At 34.3% G+C, this 21,261-nt stretch overlaps 1 protein-coding gene across 1 annotated transcript in view; it reads left to right on the top strand.

Moving 5' to 3' along the window:
- The window catches only part of ADGRV1 (adhesion G protein-coupled receptor V1), a 529,718-nt gene that overhangs the window by 130,114 nt on the left and 378,343 nt on the right, over positions 1-21,261 (top strand). Inside the window, exons 38-48 of the mRNA XM_025992909.2 lie at positions 594-757; positions 4,415-4,508; positions 6,568-6,646; positions 6,749-6,887; positions 7,536-7,677; positions 12,043-12,305; positions 14,365-14,540; positions 15,359-15,483; positions 18,171-18,328; positions 18,414-18,560; positions 19,143-19,250. Coding sequence (XP_025848694.2) covers positions 594-757; positions 4,415-4,508; positions 6,568-6,646; positions 6,749-6,887; positions 7,536-7,677; positions 12,043-12,305; positions 14,365-14,540; positions 15,359-15,483; positions 18,171-18,328; positions 18,414-18,560; positions 19,143-19,250 — 1,595 coding nt within the window. The remainder of the gene's footprint in view (positions 1-593; positions 758-4,414; positions 4,509-6,567; positions 6,647-6,748; positions 6,888-7,535; positions 7,678-12,042; positions 12,306-14,364; positions 14,541-15,358; positions 15,484-18,170; positions 18,329-18,413; positions 18,561-19,142; positions 19,251-21,261) is intronic.

Raw genomic sequence — 21,261 nt, 5'->3', positions numbered from 1 at the left:
GTGGGGCTCAAACCCACAACCCTGAAATCAGGTGTCACGTGCTCTTCTGACAGAGCCAGCTAGGCACCCCTTACTTCTTTATTTTTGAAAGATTAAAGCAATTACCTATCATCACAGAAATACTGTGTAACGATCATAAAATCTCAGAAGTATATAATAATAGGCTGGCTCTGGGTCCACTACCATATGTTGGGGTTGGCCAAGGGTTGCCCTACTCCACATGTCTCTCATTCTTCTTTTGTGATGATTGGAGGCCAAAGAAAGCAAGCAAAAGAATGCCAGACCTCTTGAGATCTGGGCTCAGAACTAGCATGTAATCACCTTTACTTTGTACTAACAGCCAAAGCAAGTCACAGCCACACAGGGGACAGACTGTATTGCAAGTCTAGAGGCAGTGCAGTATGTCCCCTTGCCTACAGTGGACATCATTGAGCCATTACATGGCAAAGGCCAAGGGTAGAGGAAGAAGTAAGGAATTGGGGCCAACAATACAAGCTACTGCAGATGTTAGGAAAATAAAAAGGCTATAACACTCAGATATTATTTTAAGAGTTTAAATAATTATAAGATCTTTTATCATCTGATTCAATTAGGAGCCATTAATGTCACCTATAGCACAGTTCCCGGAATGTTGAGTCTAAAGAACCAAACGGAAGGAAACCTAGCTGAGCCAGATGTTGACTTTGTCTCAGTAGTTGGCTTTCTGATTTTAGAAGAAGGGGAAACGACAGCAGCCATCAACATTACTATACTTGAGGTAAAACTCTTTATTTTGCTATTATCATATTAAATCTGAATAACTTCCAAGAAAGTAGAAATTCATGGAATATTCTGGTGCCTTTAAATCAGGTTATTTCTTTTTGTGAATTTTTAAAAACCACACAGGAGTTTCTGTTCTTGTCTGAATAGGCTGGTCTGCTGTTGTGTATTTTATTATAGAAACATCTCATGATATAGAGAATTTCCTTAGAGCAGTCACCTTTAAGATAGACATTGGCCTAAGAGATTCCAGGGGAGCATTTTGATTATTCCAAAGGATTCATTGGACCAGCAAATCCATGTAGGTCAGCCTTTTAGTTATTAAGGACTGGTTAAATTAGAGATAGAAACTCACTAGAGGCTGTTGGTATAAAATGTGATTATGGTCAAACTTAAAGTTATCACTGGTGATTGAAATTGCATTTTAAATGATTTTTTCGTATTGTGAAACCTCATGCTGTTTTGAGACTCAGTGTTTCAGCTACCTTGAGTACATTTCCAAGAGGTTAATGAAAATAGTATGTATGGAGGTGATAGGAGATGATATGTGGGGTGGAGAGGGAAGAGAATAAATATTGCTATAGGAAAATTTGTAATTACTATGTATTTTGGGGTTCTGTTTTTGAAAAGATTTTATTTTCTCAGAGGCTTTTTACTTTTACAAAATTATAAGTGGTGTAAACTATCCACCATCTGAAGTTAGTAACTCTTGTTTTGTTGATTACCATTGCACAGTGACCTAATACAATAGTATGAGAACTCTAGAGCCGTAAGATAAAAGGTAATATTTAGCATATGACATGGAACACATGATTTGATAAAATAAAACTTTAAACCAAGTCTTCTTTCATATATATAATATATTAATATAATGGAATACAAATAAATGGATTATTCCTTAGATATGATAGTTCTTAAAACAGAAAATATGTAGCCAACCCTCTTTTCTTTGCAGAGTCTAGTTTTATGAACACAGGATCTCCAGTTTCCGTTTTTTTCTCCTTAGCTCTTTGTAGCAATTTCTGTTCCCTGAGTAGCATGAGAGTAAGAGACTGCAGACCTGTATATACAGAAATCAGCCAGGCCTCGGTTGATGGTGGGGGACAGTGGTCAGTGATGGGAGGTTGTTGTGTGAGAGTGAGGAACAGTGGGGGTTGAGGGGGCTTCCCTTTTATATCATTGATTCTGTAACTCCCTGTGGTGTATATATTATAGAAGATAGTTTAGAGACTTTCTTATTTTTTCATAGGAAATACATCTCCATAAATAAAATGAATAAAATGTATGAACTGACATTTTATTTTTATTTTTTTTTTTTTTAATTTGAGTTTTTTTTTTTTTTTTAATTTTTATTTATTTATGATAGTCATAGAGAGAGAGAGAGAGAGGGGCAGAGACACAGGCGGAGGGAGAAGCAGGCTCCATGCACCGGGAGCCTGATGTGGGATTCGATCCCGGGTCTCCAGGATCGCGCCCTGGGCCAAAGGCAGGCGCCAAACCGCTGCGCCACCCAGGGATCCCTGAACTGACATTTTATATATACATATATGTACATACACAGACGTATAACACACACATATGTACAAACATACATTGGATTTTTATGTAAATATTGTTGGCTGTCCAGTCACAATTGATATGGGTTTTGCTAGTCCTCAAGTTTTGAGCACCTGCCTTTTTTTCATTGCTAGTATGGGCACCAGTGATTAATAGTAATAGTGTATTAAAATTAACCGTCACAAATATCTATCACTTTTTAAGGACCCTCTCAGGCCAGGCACTCCATACTCATTATTTTTAATCGTTTTTACAGTTCCCAAAGTAGCTCTTATATTCCCCATTATAAAGATGGTGGAATTGAGGCCTTTAAGTTGAAGTAACTCACTTAAAATTACAGAATTTGGTGTTGGGTCTCCAAAAACTGTGAAGCCTGTTATTTTTTCCATAATATTCTGCTCCACATTCTAATTATTGGATTTTGACATAATTTAAAATCTTTTGCTCCCAGTATATTTAAAATATATTAGGTTGGTATATTTCTATAATTGGTCTACGTATTATGTTAGTCTAGGAAAAATGATACATTAGCAGTCTTATGTGGTTTAACCTAACAACTTATCATATAATCAGGTATAAGTTTATACTTTTATTATTTTTTTAATGTCAGCTTTATTGAAGCATAATTAACAAATACTAAATGGTATCACTTATATGTAGAGTCTAAAAATGTATATAAAACTATAAGATATTTAAAATGTATATTGTGGTGATTTTATATATATACACATACATACATAGTGTGTATATATACATATACATACATACATATATATACACATACATACATTGTGAAAGGGATTCCCCCTGTTTGACATATTCAATCACCTTACATGTTTATCTTTTTTGTGTATGAAAATATTTAAGTTCTATTCTCTTAGCAAATTTCAACTATATAATACACTGTTGTCAACTATATAGTCACTACATTTTACATGAGACACTCAGACCTTACTTATCTTATAGCTGAGTTTGTATTCTTTAACCAACCTCTCCTTTTTTTCCCCTGCCTCCAGCCCCTGGCCCTGGCAACCAGTTTTTTTTACTCTCTGTTTCTATGAGTTTAATGTTTTCTTCTCTTTTTTTAGACTCCACTGATACTGCATGATACTATGCAGTATCTGTCTTTCTCTGGCTTATTTCACTTAGCACGATGCCCTTTCGATTGATCCATGTTGTTGCAAATGGCAGGATTTCCATCTTCCTTGTGGCTGAATAATCCATTGTGTTTCTATATACCACATCTTCTTCATTCACTTACTCATTGATAGACACTTAAGTTGTTTCCATATCTTAGCTATTGTGAATAATTCCACTAATATGGGAGTGCAGATATCTCTTTGATATCTTGTTTTTATTACCTTTGGATATATACTCTGGTATGGGATTACCTGATTATATGGTCGTTCTATTTTTAAGTTTTTGAGGAGCCTTCATATTGTTTTGCATAGTGGCTGCACAGTTTACATTTCCACCAACAATGCATAAGGATTCCCTTTTCTCCACACCTTCACCAATATTTAGCTCTTGTCTTTCTTGATAATAGTCACTCTAAGGGATGTGAGCTGATGTCTCATTTTGATTTTAATTTGCATTTCCATGATGATCAGTGATGTTGGGTACCTTTTCATGCATGTATGGACCACTTGTATACATCTGCCTTGAAAAAATGTCTATTCAGTTCTTTCTACATTTTTAAACCAGACTTGTGTTTTGTTTTGTTATGTTTTTGCTGCAGAGTTGTATGAGTTCTTTATATATTTTGAATATTAACCCTTTATTACATATGTCATTTGTAAATATTTTATTCCATTCCATTGGTTGCCATTTCATTTTGTAGATGTTTTCCTTTGCTGTCCTGAATCATTTTAATTTTAATATAGTCCATTTGTTTATTTTTGCTTTTGTTGCTTTTGGTGTCAAATCTGAAAAAAATCAGAGCCAATACATGTTTATTTTTAAAATTTTAAATATTTTTATTCTAGTTTTGCATGTTTAAGCATATATATATTTATTAGATAATTTTAAAAGCTGCTTTTGAGAGGTTATTACTTTGAGAACATAACAATGGGGGATTTAATGGATATAATTTTTGCAGGATGACATACCAGAACTAGAAGAATATTTCCTTGTGAATTTAACTTATGTGGACCTCATCATGGCTCCTTTAACTTCATTTCCTCCTAGACTAGGTATGGTTTTTGTTTTCGTTTATTCACATTAAACAAAGTAAAGTGATCACTGTAATACTTGTTAATTTCAGCTATAGAAGAAAATATGGTGAGCTTTTAGATTTGTTTTAATTTAGAGAGTGTCATCTATTGCAGTTTTATATACTGGAGATTGTAAACACATTTAAGGATTAATTAATGTGTGGTGCTTTTTAAATTTTAAATTTTACGACTATCTATAACTGAATTTGTAATCTTCAAAATAGAATTAGTTCTTAGGAAGGCATTTTTTCCTTTTAAAATTTCATTTGCTGTTTTCATTAGATCTCCAGAGTATCAGATGATTTTATTTTCCTTTAGGTTAAGCAGAACATTTGTTTGTTTGTTATGTTCTCTGCTTCTTTTTTGACCTTTTACCTCTTTCTTTTCATGCTTTAGAAAAGACTCAGTTAATTCATTACAGACTGAAAGGTAAAACTTGAACCTCAGATTAAATTTATGTAGATTAAAAAGATGTATTTTTATTTTAAAACACAAACTTTTGTTCGCGTTTTAGACATTTAATATCAGGGATTTGGTGGAAACTTATAGGTGTGATAGCCCAAGAGGTGGTGGTGATGAATAGCACTCTGATAGCCTCTTCCCCATCCCTTGGTTAGAATGTGCTCTGGACAGGGTGGAGGGTGATTAGGCGGCAGGTTAGTCTGGGTTAAAGGAGGAGAATCATGGCCAAGAGGAGTGAGCTAAGAAACAAGGGTTCCTTATTCACTTTTGAGGCTCCATATGACAAGTATTTCCTTTGGAAATAATGGAAGGGAATCACCAGTTTTTAACATATTATTATTATTTGAAAAGTTTCAGTTCTTTTGCAAAATAAATATTTGACTCCAGTGACTAGGCTGTTGATATGAGGCATTTACTAGATGATAGTTATTAATGCTAATAAAGCTAACAGATATTTTGTATTTCTTTATACTCATATTAGGGGTCATTTAAATAGTTTAACTTTTGTTTAATGCTTTCTAATGCCCCCATTTCAAGTGCTTTATTTGTTAGTACCATCATTCCTTCTACTTTCCCATTTTACAGATGAGGGAGCTGAGGCTTTGAGAAGCTTAGTAATGAGCTGGGAGCCACACAGCTAGGAGATGCTGGAGCTGGGCTTGTGCTTTGTAGCCCCTAGTCTGATGGGCAGATTTTTATTTTATATTCTTTTTTTTGGTAATGTTCTCTTTACTCAGAGAGAACGACACTCTCCCTATATCCCATCCCCACCTAGGCAGCTGCCGTAAGTATCCTAAGAGTAAAGTAGAGCCTCTGAGTTTTAAAAGGGAAAGGCCAAAAATATTAAAAAACTAAACAGGAACAGAGTTGGTTAATATTTCAATACTGAATAATGAATGATGGTAATATACCAAACTTGGTAGACAAAGTACAAGATTAAAAGGGGTAAGAGAAATTTACTTGATTCTGTTAGTCTCTGTCTCCCTAACCTCTTCCCCTTTTTCCCCTCCTGTCCCAACTTGTATCCCTGTCTCTCCCTGCATCTCCTTCTTTTTTTTTTTAATTTTTAAAATAAATTAATTTTTTATTGGTATTCAGTTTACCAACATACAGAATAACACCCAGTGCTCATCCCGTCAAGTGCCCCCCTCAGTGCCCATCACCCATTCACCCCCACCCCCTGCCCTCCTCCCCTTCCTGCATCTCCTTCTTATACCTGTTTTTACTCTGCAGCACTTCCTGTCTCTTCCCATTTCTTTCTCTTTTCTTGTGCTTTATACTCCTCCCAATGATCTCTATTATCCTTTCCTCTTTTTATTAAATTAATAGAAATAAAGCCATAATCTCAGGTGCCTATTTTATATTGTTCTCAGTTCATTAGATTTCTATAAGTCAATGCTCTTGTTAGCAAAAAGTTTTCTTAATCAGATAGCATAAGCATTGATATCTTTATTTTCTTAAACATCTTTTGAGTGATGTTGACAATATTTCTGTATGAAAAATTATGTGATCTCTATGTCAAATAATATTCTTTGTAATCATTTTTATTTAAAAATATACTTCTGTTTCTTTTCAGATTCAGAAGGCTTGACTGCACAAATTATTATTGATGCCAATGATGGTGTTCGAGGCATAATTGAATGGCAACATAGTAGGTAAGACCAAGGCTGTGTGAGAGTCCTTTTCTGAGTGTCAGATTCCTTATCTACTGAATAAAAGCTAATAAGGAAAAGATTAACGTATTCTGTTTATTTTAGGTTTGAAGTAAATGAAACCAAAGAAAGTGTAACATTGGTAGCCCAGAGGAGCAGAGGGACTCTTGGCCACGTTTCCTTGTTTGTGTATGCCCAGAATTTGGAAGCACAGCTGGGGCTGGATTACATCTTCACCCCAATGGTGAAATCCTTGAGAATTATACTGATTTGGGTCTTGTATAAATAAATTAATCCTAAAGTAATAAATTATTATGTATTCCATAATAAATTAGGGCAGAAGACTTCTACATTGTGGAATAGCTTCCCTCACTATTTTGGTAAAATATGTAAATTGAATTTTTAGTTCTAAATATTATTCTGCATTTTATTTTAATCATCCATTATTTTGTTTTAATATTTGATACTATTTTATTCACTATCTTTTTGCAATATTTGAAAATGCGTACACAAGTTATCGTGTCAAAGAATTTGTCATCATATTTTATCAGAGTGTTCCAGAGTGTTTCTTGAGCTTCTTGAAAATTTTAAGTCTTTTATTTCTTTGTTTTAATTTACTGAAATACCATTAGTGTTTTAAAATGCTTTTTTGTGTCTGATGCCTTTTATTCTTTAGTCAAATACTTACTTTTTCTCTTCTCCACAAGTTTTAATTTTTAAACTTAATGTCAATTTAAATAAAAAGAGATAAAAAATTAAGGGAAAAAATCCCTTATTTTTATTAAAATAGCTCATTTCATGTTGCCACCCCATATTGTATTTCCTGTCAAATATTCTATAAAAACTGAACACTGTATTTAAATATATTATCTACTCTCACTTTCTTGACCAGATTCTTCATTTTGTTGATGGAGAAAGGTATAAAAATATTGACATCATGATTCTTGATGATGACATTCCAGAAGGAGATGAAACATTTCAGCTGATTTTAACAAATCCTTCTCCTGGACTAGAGCTGGGAGAAAAAACAATAGGTATTTGATAATTTTTCATACACACTTCACTCTCACTCATGCTGTTTTCCTAATATGGTAGTAGATGTTGAGGGATTAGGGAGTCTAGATGGTTTTCTGTGCTTAGAATTAAAAATATTATAAGGTAGACATTTTGTTATTCTTGTGTCAGTATAACAGTGGTTGTGTGTGTGTGTGGTGTATGAAACAAAAAAGTAGGTTGGTAGTAAGGTAGTAAGAAATTAAATCATTTCTGTAGCTTTCATAGGTTTTATTTAATTTGTAAATGTCTTTCATTTGAAATTTGAATACTGCTCTGGTTTCCTATTTAACAATAGAGGGAATGACAAGGTTTTGATGTCATCCCATTGCTGTATTATCTCCACATAGAACTGAAGTATATTGACACCTAAGATGTATAGGGGCCATAATTGTTATGAAAATTCATCTAGTTTACTGCTTATTAGATATCCTACTGACTGCTTAGAGATGATAAAAAAGAGAGGAGAATTCATGTAAATCCAGAACTATGGGATTGGAAGGGCTCTTTAAAAGTCACTTAATTTAGTTCCCATGGTAATATATAAGTCAGGTGGACTTAGAAGACCAAGTGTTGACTGACTCTTCAACCTCTTGTTTAAGTTAGTGGCTGACTGTTCTTTGGGATTCCCTTAACCTAATTAACCTTTGTATTCCTAAATTATTGGCCCTTATGTGAAAAAAAAATCTGATTTGTAGAAAAAAGAAAGAATTTTGAATAACCCAAGAACTGGTTTTCACTTTTCTTGCCATATTAATGAAACAGATTGATATTTCTAAGTCTTTCAAAACTTTCTTGAGTCAGTGGCCATTGTTTCAAATTCAGAGTATGTCGGAAGTGTACTCTTTTTTGTTGTTGTAGAACCTAGTAGGTTGTATGTAAAGGGTTATAGGAATGGGCATAATGTGTTGGTTAAGAATCTTTTATGTATAAACCATAGAAAACCCAATTCAAATGGACTTAAAGGTAGTTTATTTATTAGCTCATTTAATCTATGGGTCCAGAGACATACAGCTATAAATGAAGTGGGACCAGGACTTAACATGCCACCTCTCCTTGCCTTTTGGAGTATTGGCTTCATTATAAGGCCAATGTTACTTGTCACAAGATAATTATTCACGTCATTCTTTTACACTCCACATAATAGGAAAGAGGAGCACTCAAACTCAAGCCATTCTTAAAGAAGTCCTAATATAATTCTGTTTGGAATTACGAAGGTTACATGCCCACCGCCATGAGTAGGGGAAAATAATATCTTGTTCTCTGTTTATGTTATGCTTGTAATTTTCTTTTCTTTCTTTCTTTCTTTTTTTAAGATTTTATTTATTTATTTATTTATTCATGAGGGAGGAGAGAGAGAGGCAGAGACACAGGCAGAGGGAGAAGCAGGCTTCATGCAGGGAGCCCAGTGCGGGACCCGAACCCAGGACTCCAGGATCACGCCCCGGGCCCAAGGCAGGCGCTAAACCGCTGAGCCACCCAGGGATCTCCTGCTTGTAATTTTCTATTTTAAAATATAAAATAATCCTCAGAATAATAAGTGCTTTGGAAGTGGGTAATTTCTTAAACTATGCCCCACTTATCAGCCTTACACTATTCCCAAACTTTTTTTTTTAAAAAGAATTTATTTATTTATTCATGAGAGACACACAGAGAGATAAAGAGCATAAGCAGAGGGAGAAGCAGGTTCCCTATGGGGAGCCTGCTGTGGGACTCGATCCCAGAACTCCAGGATCACATCCTGAGTCAAAGGCAGACGCTCAACCACTGAGGCTCCCAGGTGCCCCTATTTCCAAATTTTCATTAAGTTTCAATAAACATTCTTATATGTAAATCTTTGTATATGTGAAGAACCAAGATCATCTGTTGAGTACAAAGTGTTGAGTGAAAAGGACATCAGCTACCTTCCATGTTACTCCCACTCCAAAATGTGTATATAAAATTTCTGTTTCTCTACATTCTTAACAGAAATTTCTATGGACTTTAACATTAAAAAATTCTAATGTATAAAAGAAATGTGGTTGTATTGTACATTTTTTCTTCATTTCCATGTTCATTTATTAGGTTGATCCTGGCAATTTGTTTATTTGTGTGATTAGCTTTTTATATCTCTTACTGTGTTTTTCTGTGGCTTCTACTTTTTCTGGTTTATAGGATAACTCCTATATTCTGAAGTCAGTCAGTCCCTTGCTTATTAAATGTTGTGGTTTCTCCCAGTCCCTCATTTATCTTTTAGTATGATGTCTTTTATTTAAAATTGTTTAAAATACTTAAAATATCATATATTTTCTGATATGCTTTAAAATGCTATTTGGATATTTCCACTCAAAAGCTATAAAATATTTTCATAATTTTGATATACATTTAATAATGTAACATACCACTAATTTATTCATTAGTGGCAAATGAGGTAAGGCTACAACTTGATTTTTCTTCTGAAATGTATAATCAGTTCCCTAAAACTTTATAGAGAATGAGACATCAATTTTCCATTGATTTTCATTGTAAAACTTATTTTTGTCTGTCTATCTGTGTCATCTGTTTTTCCTGGACTCTATTCTGTTCTATTTGCCTGTTCATGTACTAATAACAGTTTTATTTGTCATAGTTCTTAAAGACATTTTATTATTTTTTTTGGGCCAAATACTTTTTATTTTTCTTTCTCTAAATCATCTCACCTATTCTTTCAGATGTCTTTTCCATTATGAACTTTAAATGAACCAATTGAATTCTGTAAGACACTGTTTTGATAGTGTTGGGGTTGAAGTTTTAGGTTAATTTGGAAGGACTCAACATCATTATAGTATTGTTTTTCCATTTAGAAATATGATACATACCTCTTCATTAATTTAGATCTTCTTTTGTTTTATTGCCTTAGTTTGTGTTCCCCAAAAAGCAAACCCTGAGACAAAGATTTGGATGGAAGTAGTTTATTTGGGAGATGATCTCTGGAGGCATAGTGAGAAGGGAAGAAGTGAAAGAGAGAGGAAAGCTGATAGAAGACATGCTCTTGAAGGGTACTGCTTTGGGCAGCTGGAGCTCAGTCCATGGACACTGAGTTGAACAGAGCTCAGGGCGATTGTCCTAAAAGGAGGGAGCTGGGCTAGTCATTCCCCAGCTCCTATCCCTCACTGTTTGAGGATGTTCTTGAGTATTCGGTCTCCAGCAGTTCTGGCCTTATTCCTGCATCAGCTGATGCTGTCCTCAGCTAGAGAGAGGCCAGGGCAAGAGGAAGTACCGCAGGGGGTATGGGTGGGACACAGCATCTGCCACAGTCCTGCCTTAACACTTTATATGTTTTTTTTATGTAGGTTCTGTATTTTTTACCTTGATTCCTAAGTATTGCTACTATTATAAGTGATGTCCCTTTTCTGTTATATTTTTTATATAGTTACAGCTGATGTATAGAGATAGTATAGTAACCTTTAGACGCATACTCCGTAGCATACTTCCTAGCACTAGTAACACTAGTTCTACGACTTTCTAGCTTGTGAAGTTCCACAGATTACCTGTCTGTGCTTCAGTCATTCCATCTGTAAGATGAAAACAGTAATAAAATCAACCGTGTAGGGTGGTGAGGATTAAATGAATTAATACAGTTTAAGCAGTTAGTAAGTTCTCAGTAGTATTAGTTGTTTCCATTGTTAGATTATCACTAGTGGTAGCAAAAATAGAAAGCTCTTGGTTTTCAAAGGTTACTCAGCTTATATTTTGAACTCTTACAATAGTTTAATAATTTCTTTCTCTTGGTTTTCTTTTTTCTTTTAATATTTTATTTATTTATTCATGAGAGACAGAGAGAGGCAGACAGAGGCAGAGGGAGAAGCAAGCAGGAACCTGATGTGAGACTCGATCCTGGGACCCCAGGATCATGCCCTGAGCTGAAGGCAGACACTCAACCACTGAGCCACCCAGGCATCCCTCTCTTGGTTTTCTAAGAAGCCAGTCATGTTGTCTAGAAAATAGTGTACCAGCTCTTTGTTTTCATTGCTCTTGTACCTGTTACGTGGCTCAGAGCTCCAGGACAATGCTGAATAGTAGCAGTAATGGCAGGCATTGTCTTGTTTCTGTTATTAATGGTGGCCCTTCTGATGTTTTAGCATTGAGTAAGGTATATGTTACTGGCTTCCTAGGTTGAGGAGGAAGCTGCCTTTTATTCCAAGATTACTGGCTATTTTTATATCATGAGTAAATACGGAATTCTATTAGATGCCTTTTAAAATTTCCCTTGCTTAAGGTGATCTAGAGAAGAATTGGCCTGGTTTATGATGAAACATCTACATACTTCCCAGTACTTATAACCTACTCTATTTTCATTTACTGCTTTAATATTTTTATTTCAACAGCCTTAATTACTATCCTTGCTAATGATGATGGCTCTGGAGTCCTATCATTTAACAACAGTGAACACTTTTTCCTAAGAGAACCAACAGCTCTCTACGTACAGGAGAGTGTTGCAGTATTGTACATTGTTCGGGAACCTGTGCAAGGACTGTTTGGAACCGTGACAGTTCAGTTCATTGTGACAGAAGTAAATTCCTCCGTGGAGTCCAAAGATCTGACCCCTTCCAAAGGCTACATTGTCTTAGAAGAAGGTGTTCGCTTCAAGGTATAGTATGAGGCTTTAATGAGAATGAATTGCATTTATGAATAATTTTAGAGGAGCACCCTAGGTCCTAGAAAGAAAACAAAAGTACCCTTAGCTTAGATGACAGGTAAAGATTAAATTACTGTGTGAAAGTGTTAACAAGTGCTATATAGTCTGCAGAGAGTGCTGCTAGAGAAGTTTGCTCTGTTAATATGGTAGTGAAATATGCAAATAAGGAAAATGTACATAGTGCTATTGTAAATGTTAACTATTTAAGTAGCATACTTCACTTTGTATTATTCTTAAAACATAAAGGAAACTCCAAGCCATTTATTATAGTCACTAAACCCTAGCAAGTCATCCTTTTGGTCACATTTTCATTTGACAAAATATAATTGCTTACTTTAGCCTGCTTATGTGAGAGGCAAATATCCTATGTGAATACGAATAGCTTATTGGAAAAAAAAATACTAGCCTTAGGTTTAATTATAAATGTGATCTATACTTACAGAAATTTACCTTCTGAAACTCCTTTTTTTGTGTATTGATAACTTTCTGTTCCTGCAACTAAATTTTATTTATTTTTTATTTTATTTTTTAAAACAATTTAAGTTTGAAGTAGCTAATCGCATTAGCTTAAGATAATTTTTAAGCTCGACATATTAAGTATAATAATTATAAAGTGGTGGCTCAGCGGTTGAGCATCTGCCTTCAGCTCAGGGTGTGATCTTGGTTCTGGAATTGAGTCCCACATCGGACTCCCTGCAAAGAGTCTGATTCTCTCTCTGCCTATGTCTCAGCCCCTCTCTTTGTGTCTCTCATGAATAAATAAATAAAATCTTTAAAAAAATCAACAAAACTATTTCATCTAAAAAGAGTCTACCCAGTAATTAACTTTCTGTGTGATCAGTTTGTGTACATTGCAACATATTTTTGAATTCATATTTATTTGCATGTCCAATTTTTCATGTTCTTGGAAATTTGAACCTTTGATTTAAAAATATCTACATGGTGATATAGATATAAAAGAATTCAAATTTAAGGTGTTTAATGAATTTTCCACTGCTTTACATTCTCAGGCTTTTTCTCCTTTTTAAAAATGTTTACAATTTTATTTACTTAATTTTTTGTATATTTTTATTATTTTTTTTCTTTAGAGACTTTTTTCACAATGTGTTTAAAGATCTTTCCGTTCATTAAGGAAATTAAAATTTAGAGCAAAGTGGAGTAAACAGATTTTTCTTTCACCCACATAATGGTCTTTATTTCCTCATGTTTTTATTTTGAAATATAAATATTAAAGTCCCAAAATCTCAAATGCATGTGTCAGCGACTTAAAAAAAAAAAAAAATATATATATATATATACACACCCCCATGTGATCACTACTCAGATTAGAATATTGAGCATAACCATCATCTGGAAGTTTCCTTCTGGTCCTTGCCCTCCCCAGAGGAGACTACTTTCTGATTTTTGTCACTGAAGACTCAATTTTGCTGATTCTTGAGCTTCATATAAATAAAATCATATAGTTTTTACTCTTTTGTGTCTGGCTTTTTTTGATCAACATAATTTTTCTGATCTATTTGGTTGCATGCCTCAGTAGTTGGTGGTTCTTTATTGCTGAGTAGCAATGCATTGAACAGACCATTATTTGTCTATCCATTTTTCTGTTGATAAACATGTGAGTTGTTGCTAATTTGTGCTTACTATGGCTATAACTGTTTTTTTTTTCAGTGACTCCTACATTAAAACGAGACTAATGCAATTATGTAACTAGGGCAAGATAAAGAATTAGCAAAAATCAAGACCTAAATTTATTTTCTTAATCTTCATATTATTTTTAATCATGAGATTTATTTTTAGACAGTGCAATATATCAGAGTGTTGAAAATCTTGAAACTGATAACTTGAAAGTCATAATAACTATTACATATTATAGGGATCAGTATTAAAATAAAAAAGAAGTCATGTTTTCCAAAACATTATTTTGTTGTCAAAAATGTTTAGCAGATCTCCTTGTATCTATGTTGCAGAAATATTGTAGTCTAGTAACTTTATCTTTTGATTTTGTTTTCAGGCCCTACGCATTTCTGCCATATTGGACACTGAACCAGAGATGGACGAGCATTTTGTTTGCACCTTGTTTAATCCAACTGGAGGTGCCAGGCTGGGGGCACATGTTCAAACCCTGATAACAGTTTTGCAAAATCAGGCCCCTCTGGGGTTATTCAGTATCTCTGCAGTTGCAAATAGGTACAGTTTATTCATAAGGAAATTGTCACTTCTGAAGCTAGGTAGGAAATACCTTTTGACATAAAGAAAGTGGAGAGGGAAATTGATCTCTGACTATTTCAAAGGGGACTTTTAAAATAAGCTCTGGCAGATAGATCTGAGAAACATTATGCCCTCTTGTAACAAGGAGCATCAAAAGCCTAATCATGAAAAAAAAAAAAAAAAAGCCTAATCATGTCCTGTATAATGGTATTATTAGAATTCTAATTTCCTCAGAATTCACACTTTCAGGTAAAGGCTTGCACAGTTTTGTGTTGTCAATAATAGTAAAAAGCAAGAAATAGTATAAAAATATTTAGCTGCTCAAACCAAATGAATGAATCTTCAAGCATATATTAATATGATTGTAGTTTGAAAATACTTCTGGAAGCAGACACATATTTGGTTTTTTATTTCCTAGAAAAACTTCAGTAGATCTAGTTTTGGTAATAAACTAAGAATTTCTGGATTCATTTTTTTCTTTATGATGTTTTTAGATTATATGAGAATAAACTAGTAATGGCAAAACTTTATTTTTTTTAGAATATACAGTATGAAGTTACTGACTCTGAGTATTTTCTTAAGATCATAGTATCAGATCCTAGTGCTTTTTTAATCCTCATAAATGAATATTTTGAGCTGTAGAGTCTACTTTTCCTGCCATGTGAAATTTGTGGATGAATCTCACCTTGGCTTATGTAAATTTAAAAGTATATTAAATATATGCTAGCAGTGTGATGTATGTATTTAATATGTAGAAATTATGTTCTTTTTCTGCTTTCTGCAATCCATTTTTTTAGAGCCACCTCTGTAGACATTGAAGAAGCCAACAGGACTGTATATTTAAATGTGTCACGCACTAATGGCATCGATTTAGATGTGAGTGTGGAATGGGAGACAATATCTGAAACAGCTTTTGGCATGAGTACGTTTGATTTCTTGTGAAAACAAAATTCCATAACCAAGAAAGATTGCATGTATCAGATGTACATTCTCCCCCCATAAATTGTATCCTATGGATCTGTTGAAAATGGAGAACAGATATCTAATTCTTTTATCATAGCCACAGATATTTATTGAGAGCCTATCATGTGCCAGACATGATATTGAACTCATGGTGCTTAGAATATAGGTGGAGACAGAAAAAAACCAAATAAGTAAAAACCAGTGTGTAGTTTAAAATTATAATAAATGTTTTAAAGGAGTAATTCTCAGTGTTGTGAAAACATAAGCGAATGGTTCTCAGGAGTATCAGTGTTTGAACTAGGACCTAATGATGATTAGGGATTGATTCTGCAAAGTCTTGAGTGAGAGGGACATGGAAAGAAAGTGAGAAGCTATTTAGGTACACAAGTCTAGAGGCACACAAGAGTGTATTAGTGAAGACTGTAGAGTGAACATTAGGGTTAGAAATAAGGAGGAGTGTTGAGTTTGGAGAGCTAGGTAAGACCTGATAGTTCAAGAACTTGAAGAATATGTTACATATGTTAGTCTTTATTGTAGGGTTAATTGAAAGTCTCTGAGTGGTTTAGGCTGTCAGGAGAGTTGCTGTGTGTATTTGTGGGATGGTATGATTATATTTGCATTTCAAAGATATCATTCTTGATACCATTGAAAGAAACTTGGCACAGAAGGAAAGAGTGGATGAAGGGAGATAAACAAAAGGTCAGCCGATATGCTGGCTAGATTTAGGTGACGGATTGGGTATGAAGGAGATACCAGAGATGATTCCTAGATTTCTGGCTTTTGTGCTTAGAGGGAGAGTCATGATCTTTAGTAAGAAGAGGAGTCTGAATGGGAACTAGGCATTATTTTGGTGAGGTGGAGTAAAATATGTGTGATTTAACATATTATGCATTTGAGTTACTTTTGAGAAGTTTCTCCAGACTCAAAGGCCAGTCTCTGTTACAGAGATAAATTTGGAAATCTTTAGCATGTATGCTGTATTTAAAGTTACAGAAATTGGTGTGAAAACCTGGGAAGAGGGTATATAGGTAGAGGAGGGAAGAGGACCTAGATTGAGCTGAGTAGGCTCAAATTGAGTTACCAAGGAGAAGAGGAGGATATAGCTATAGCAAAGTATATGGAGAAGACCTGGTGAGAAACCCAGGGAATGTGGGATTGCAGATAGCAGCAGAAGAGTATCTGAAAAAGGAAAGAATGGTGGCTGTGTCAGTTGCTGGTGTAGAAGCCCAGTAAGATAAGAACCAAAAAAATATCCATTGTAGAGAAGGAATAAAATAGCAAGAGCTATTTGTGTAGAGGGATAAGAAATGAATAACATTTTGAATGGTGGTAAAGGAATGGCATCTTCAAATGTATGCAAACATTTCAAGAGGTTTGACTGAGAAGGTAGGACCAAGCAAAGGAGGTGGTATGGTATAGGATTCAAGGGAGTTTGTTTGTTCATTTGTTTAGTTTGGAGAGACCTGAGCATATTTACATGCTGATGGAAAAGGTCTATTAAGTAGAGAGAGATCGAATATTTAGAACAGAAAGAGATCATTAGTAGTGGTATAATTGTCTAAAAGACAGGAGATAGGATCCAAAAAAGAAAGACTATGATTTCTACTTCATAGTTATCTCATTATTGTTTGGGATCTGCATATGTTTTTAGAAGTACTTGTGAGAGTACATGTTGGAGATTCTTAAGTGTCAGCATTGTTTGTTTTTCATTCACCATCTTTCTGAATTATGGTACGGAAGCATTGGGCCAGATGGTCAGGACTTGAATGTAAAACATTAAGAATCAGTGCGAAAGCTGTGGTGTACCTTTAAAAGATGACAAAATAGGAATGAAAATACTGGTTTTCTAGGAAAGGAAATCACTAATGGATAGTACATATGAGGCATTTACATGATTTCTTGAACTGGTAATCTGAAAATGATCAATGATTTATAAGGGGCCTAAATTTCAACCTTGACATTTGTTCTTGCTGTTCACACCATTAGCTAAAGATTTAAAAGAACTTTCTTTAGGAAACTGGTGTAATAAAACATGAAGCTTTTTAAAAATTATTCTTTATGGGATAGGGATTTTTTGTTTTTCTCTTTGTTTAAATGTGGTACAGAATTTTAGGACCTATACTTGTGATAGCATGTTGATTAAAAACTTAACAACCATTTAAAGTAGGTGAGTGTGCTTCGGTGTATATACATAAGAAATATATAAGAAATCCTTGATATCTGAGAAATCATTGGATGGGCATAGTTTCAAATTGATAGTGTAACTTTTTAAAACCCAACATTTAGCATGTTTCTATAAAACTATATATTATGTAAACATTTCTCAATTATATTTTCATCATATTTATGAAAGTTAATAAAAATCATGTAGAGCATATTTCCCTTTAAAATATATATTTAGTATTTTAAATATACTTTGGAAAAGCCTATGTGGATTTGGAGCAGGGTTTTAACAATTTTTAAGAAAATCGTTATTTTTAGTTATTTTTAAGTTCTCTAGCTTATAATTTCTCTGACACACACACACACATCATAGAAGGATCTTTGTTTCTGGTAACAAACTCACTTGTCTCACTGTTTAAACAATAAACGACATAAAGTTTTGAAGGGATAACACATTAATAAATCATGATTTATGTATTTCAGGGGGAATGGATGCTGTGTTTTCCATAGTTCAGAGTTTTTTGGATGCATCAGCTTCTGGTTGGTGTTTCTTTACTTTGGAAGATTCAATATATGGTGTAATGTTAAGAAAATTGTCTTCTACTATTTATCGTTGGCAAGGGATTTTTATTCCACTTGAGGTAAACACCAGTCATTTTATAGTACATAAAATGTACATGTAAATTTTGGATGTCTCATGAATTACTGCTATTTCTTATTTCCTAGGATTTAAATATAGAAAATCCTAAAACTTGTGAGGCCTTTAATATTGGTCCTTCCCCTTTCTTTGTGATTACTCATGAAGAAAGAAGTGACGAAAAGCCTTCTGTTCACAGTGTGTATACGTTCACACCTGGATTCAAATTATTCTTGGTAAAAAATATTTTCATTTTTTTGTAGATTGCTTTATTTTTTTAAATTTTTTAAAAATACTTATTTATTTATGATAGACATATATATATATATTATATATATATATATATATATATATATATATATAGAGAGAGAGAGAGAGAGAGAGAGAGAGAGTCAGAGACACAGGAGGAGGGAGAAGCAGGCTCCATGCTGGAGTCTGACGTGGGACTCGATCCCGGGACTGCAGGATTGCACCCTGGGCCAAAGGCAGGCGCTAAACCGCTGAGCCATCCAGGGATCCCTAGATTGCTTTATTTAAAGGAAAAATCAGATTTGTAAGATTGATCTAAATGGAAGATAATATATATTTTATATTAATGTGAAAAAAAAATTTTATAAGTTGATACACATTTTAGCAGAGTGTCTTAGTCCAGGAATATTTTTGTCTTGAAATGATACCTACGTATTCATACCTAGTTCTCAGAATGATTTTTCAAGTTTTAAACTTCAAATAGTGACTCATACTAGTACTGTATTCAGAGCCTTTCCTAGTCAAATTCTTCTTAAGTATTTATTCCCTTGGTTTTGTCTTCCTTGCAGGTACAAACAATCATTATTTCGGAAAGTTCTCAAGTAAAATATTTTAGTTCAGACAATCAAGATTATTTAATTGTTGCAAGTCAAAGAGATGATTCCGAATTAACTCAGGTTTGATTGTTTTAAAGTGAATTTTAAAAAATTGTATATTTGAAACTCATCAAAGATGTAGTCTGTAAGTTTAGTATAAAGCCCCCCCCCCCATAATTTGACTGTGGTAAAGTAATAAAGTAGAATGTAGATATTAGTCACAGTTAATTATTACACAATAGAATCTTCAATATTGTCATCAAGAGCCAGAGCAAGTGTAGTAATAAGCGTGAATATTTAATTTGAGTTTAATGGCATTGGAAAACATTATGGAGAAAAATCATATAACTGGACAGATGGTATAACTAAAAATTCATGATTAACATTGCCAAATGGGCACTTACCATCACCCGAGAAATTCCACATTTCTCAAGTGAACTACATTTCCTAATCCTAATAATGCCTATTTGATAATTTTCTCACTCCTCAGACTCCCATACCTGCTTCTCATCTCCTCATTTTCAGCTAATGACTGTTGAAATGAAAACTGCAAGAGAGGACCTTAGTCATCTTTGAAGACCAAATTCAGAAACTCTCTTGCAACATAGTCTTATTCCCCTGTCCTGTTATGGAGGAAGCTTTCCATCTATAAAAGCCAGGCTCCTCTGGCCATCAGAGGGTTTAGTTACTCCCTCTGTGCCTGGCATCACTAGTGTCTCTGTCAGATTATTGCAGTCAGCATAAAGGCAGGATCTCCAAGCTTCAAAAGAAATTTCTCTCCTGATCTCACCCCCTTCTACTTTCTGTTTCCTTCGTTTTCTCCCCACTGGGGTTAGACACCTTGAAGGAATTGTCTACCTGCTTTGTCTTACCTCATGGTCACTGGTGACAACTGGGTTGGAAATTCACTGGATGTTTTACTGTGGTTGTCTTAGGCTGCTTCCTGTTAGCATGGAATAGCCACCTCATCCTCAAATTCAAACACCTCTTCTCATTTCTAAGATACCACACAGATTCTCCTCCTGTCTCTCTGTGCCACCCCTGCCAGTCTCTACTGCTGCTTCCTCTTCCCTTTTCTGAACTCAGATGTCTTGGAGTTTTCCAGGTTTAGTTTTAGTTCAGATTTCTTTTCACTCACTCCAGGTACCTCTGTCAATCCTCTGTCTTTAGGTGTCAGCTATAGACTGTCTTCCACTTTTCTTGGTAGCCTTTTCTCTTAATTTCTAGACTTACATATCTAACTTCTGATTGGCATCTCCACATTACATGTATTTTAAGTATCTAAAATTTAACATATCCTGAACTGAACTTCTATTTTCTCTGTGAAACTTGTTGCGAAGCTTGCTTTCCTCTCAAAAAATAGCAACCTAAAAAATGCTGGTGCTCAAGACAAAATACTGACACACACATCTTTCTTGATTATGCATTTTTATTCATTCACATATAATTCATTAAAGTTTTTAATTATCTCTACCAGTAATGTTTTGAATACAGATATTTCTTTCCATCTCTGTTTCTCCCTCCCCAGCCCAGGTCCCATCATTTATTTCTCTCCCACACTATCGGAGTTGCCTCCTAGCTCGTCTTTGAACTTCATCCCTGACTCCTCACATCCATTCTCCATCAAGTGGCTGGAGTAGTCTTTTAAAAATATTAATTATTTCATGTTATGCCTCATTTTAAAACTATTCAATGATTTCTAATTATACATAGAATAAATTCTAAGTTATTTAACATAGACTATAAGTAGCATAACTTTATTTTTTTTTTTAATTTTTTTTTTTTTTGTAGCATAACTTTAGTTCTTTATCTACCCAGCACAGGACTGGATTATGTCTGTTGTCCTGATATAATTGTCAGTTTTGTCCCTTTTGCTCTGTAATGATCCCCATGATACATTATATGGTCAGTCTAATAAAAGATACCTTCTGATTTTATCTCTCCAGTCTTACTGTCTTCATTCCCTCAGCACTATCAACCGCCTTCTAGGTGGACCAATCTTCATTCAGTTTATGACAAACATGTTTTGCCTTAGAAACTTTGTCATGTCATTCTTTGTAACTTTATTTCCCTAGTAACGTCAGTTACCTCT

Source organism: Vulpes vulpes, chromosome 14 (genome assembly GCF_048418805.1).
Source record: "Vulpes vulpes isolate BD-2025 chromosome 14, VulVul3, whole genome shotgun sequence".
In the NCBI taxonomy this organism is placed as follows: domain Eukaryota; kingdom Metazoa; phylum Chordata; class Mammalia; order Carnivora; family Canidae; genus Vulpes; species Vulpes vulpes.
The sequence above is the reverse complement of the archived record's forward strand: the minus strand, read 5'-3'. Positions and strand labels throughout refer to the sequence as shown.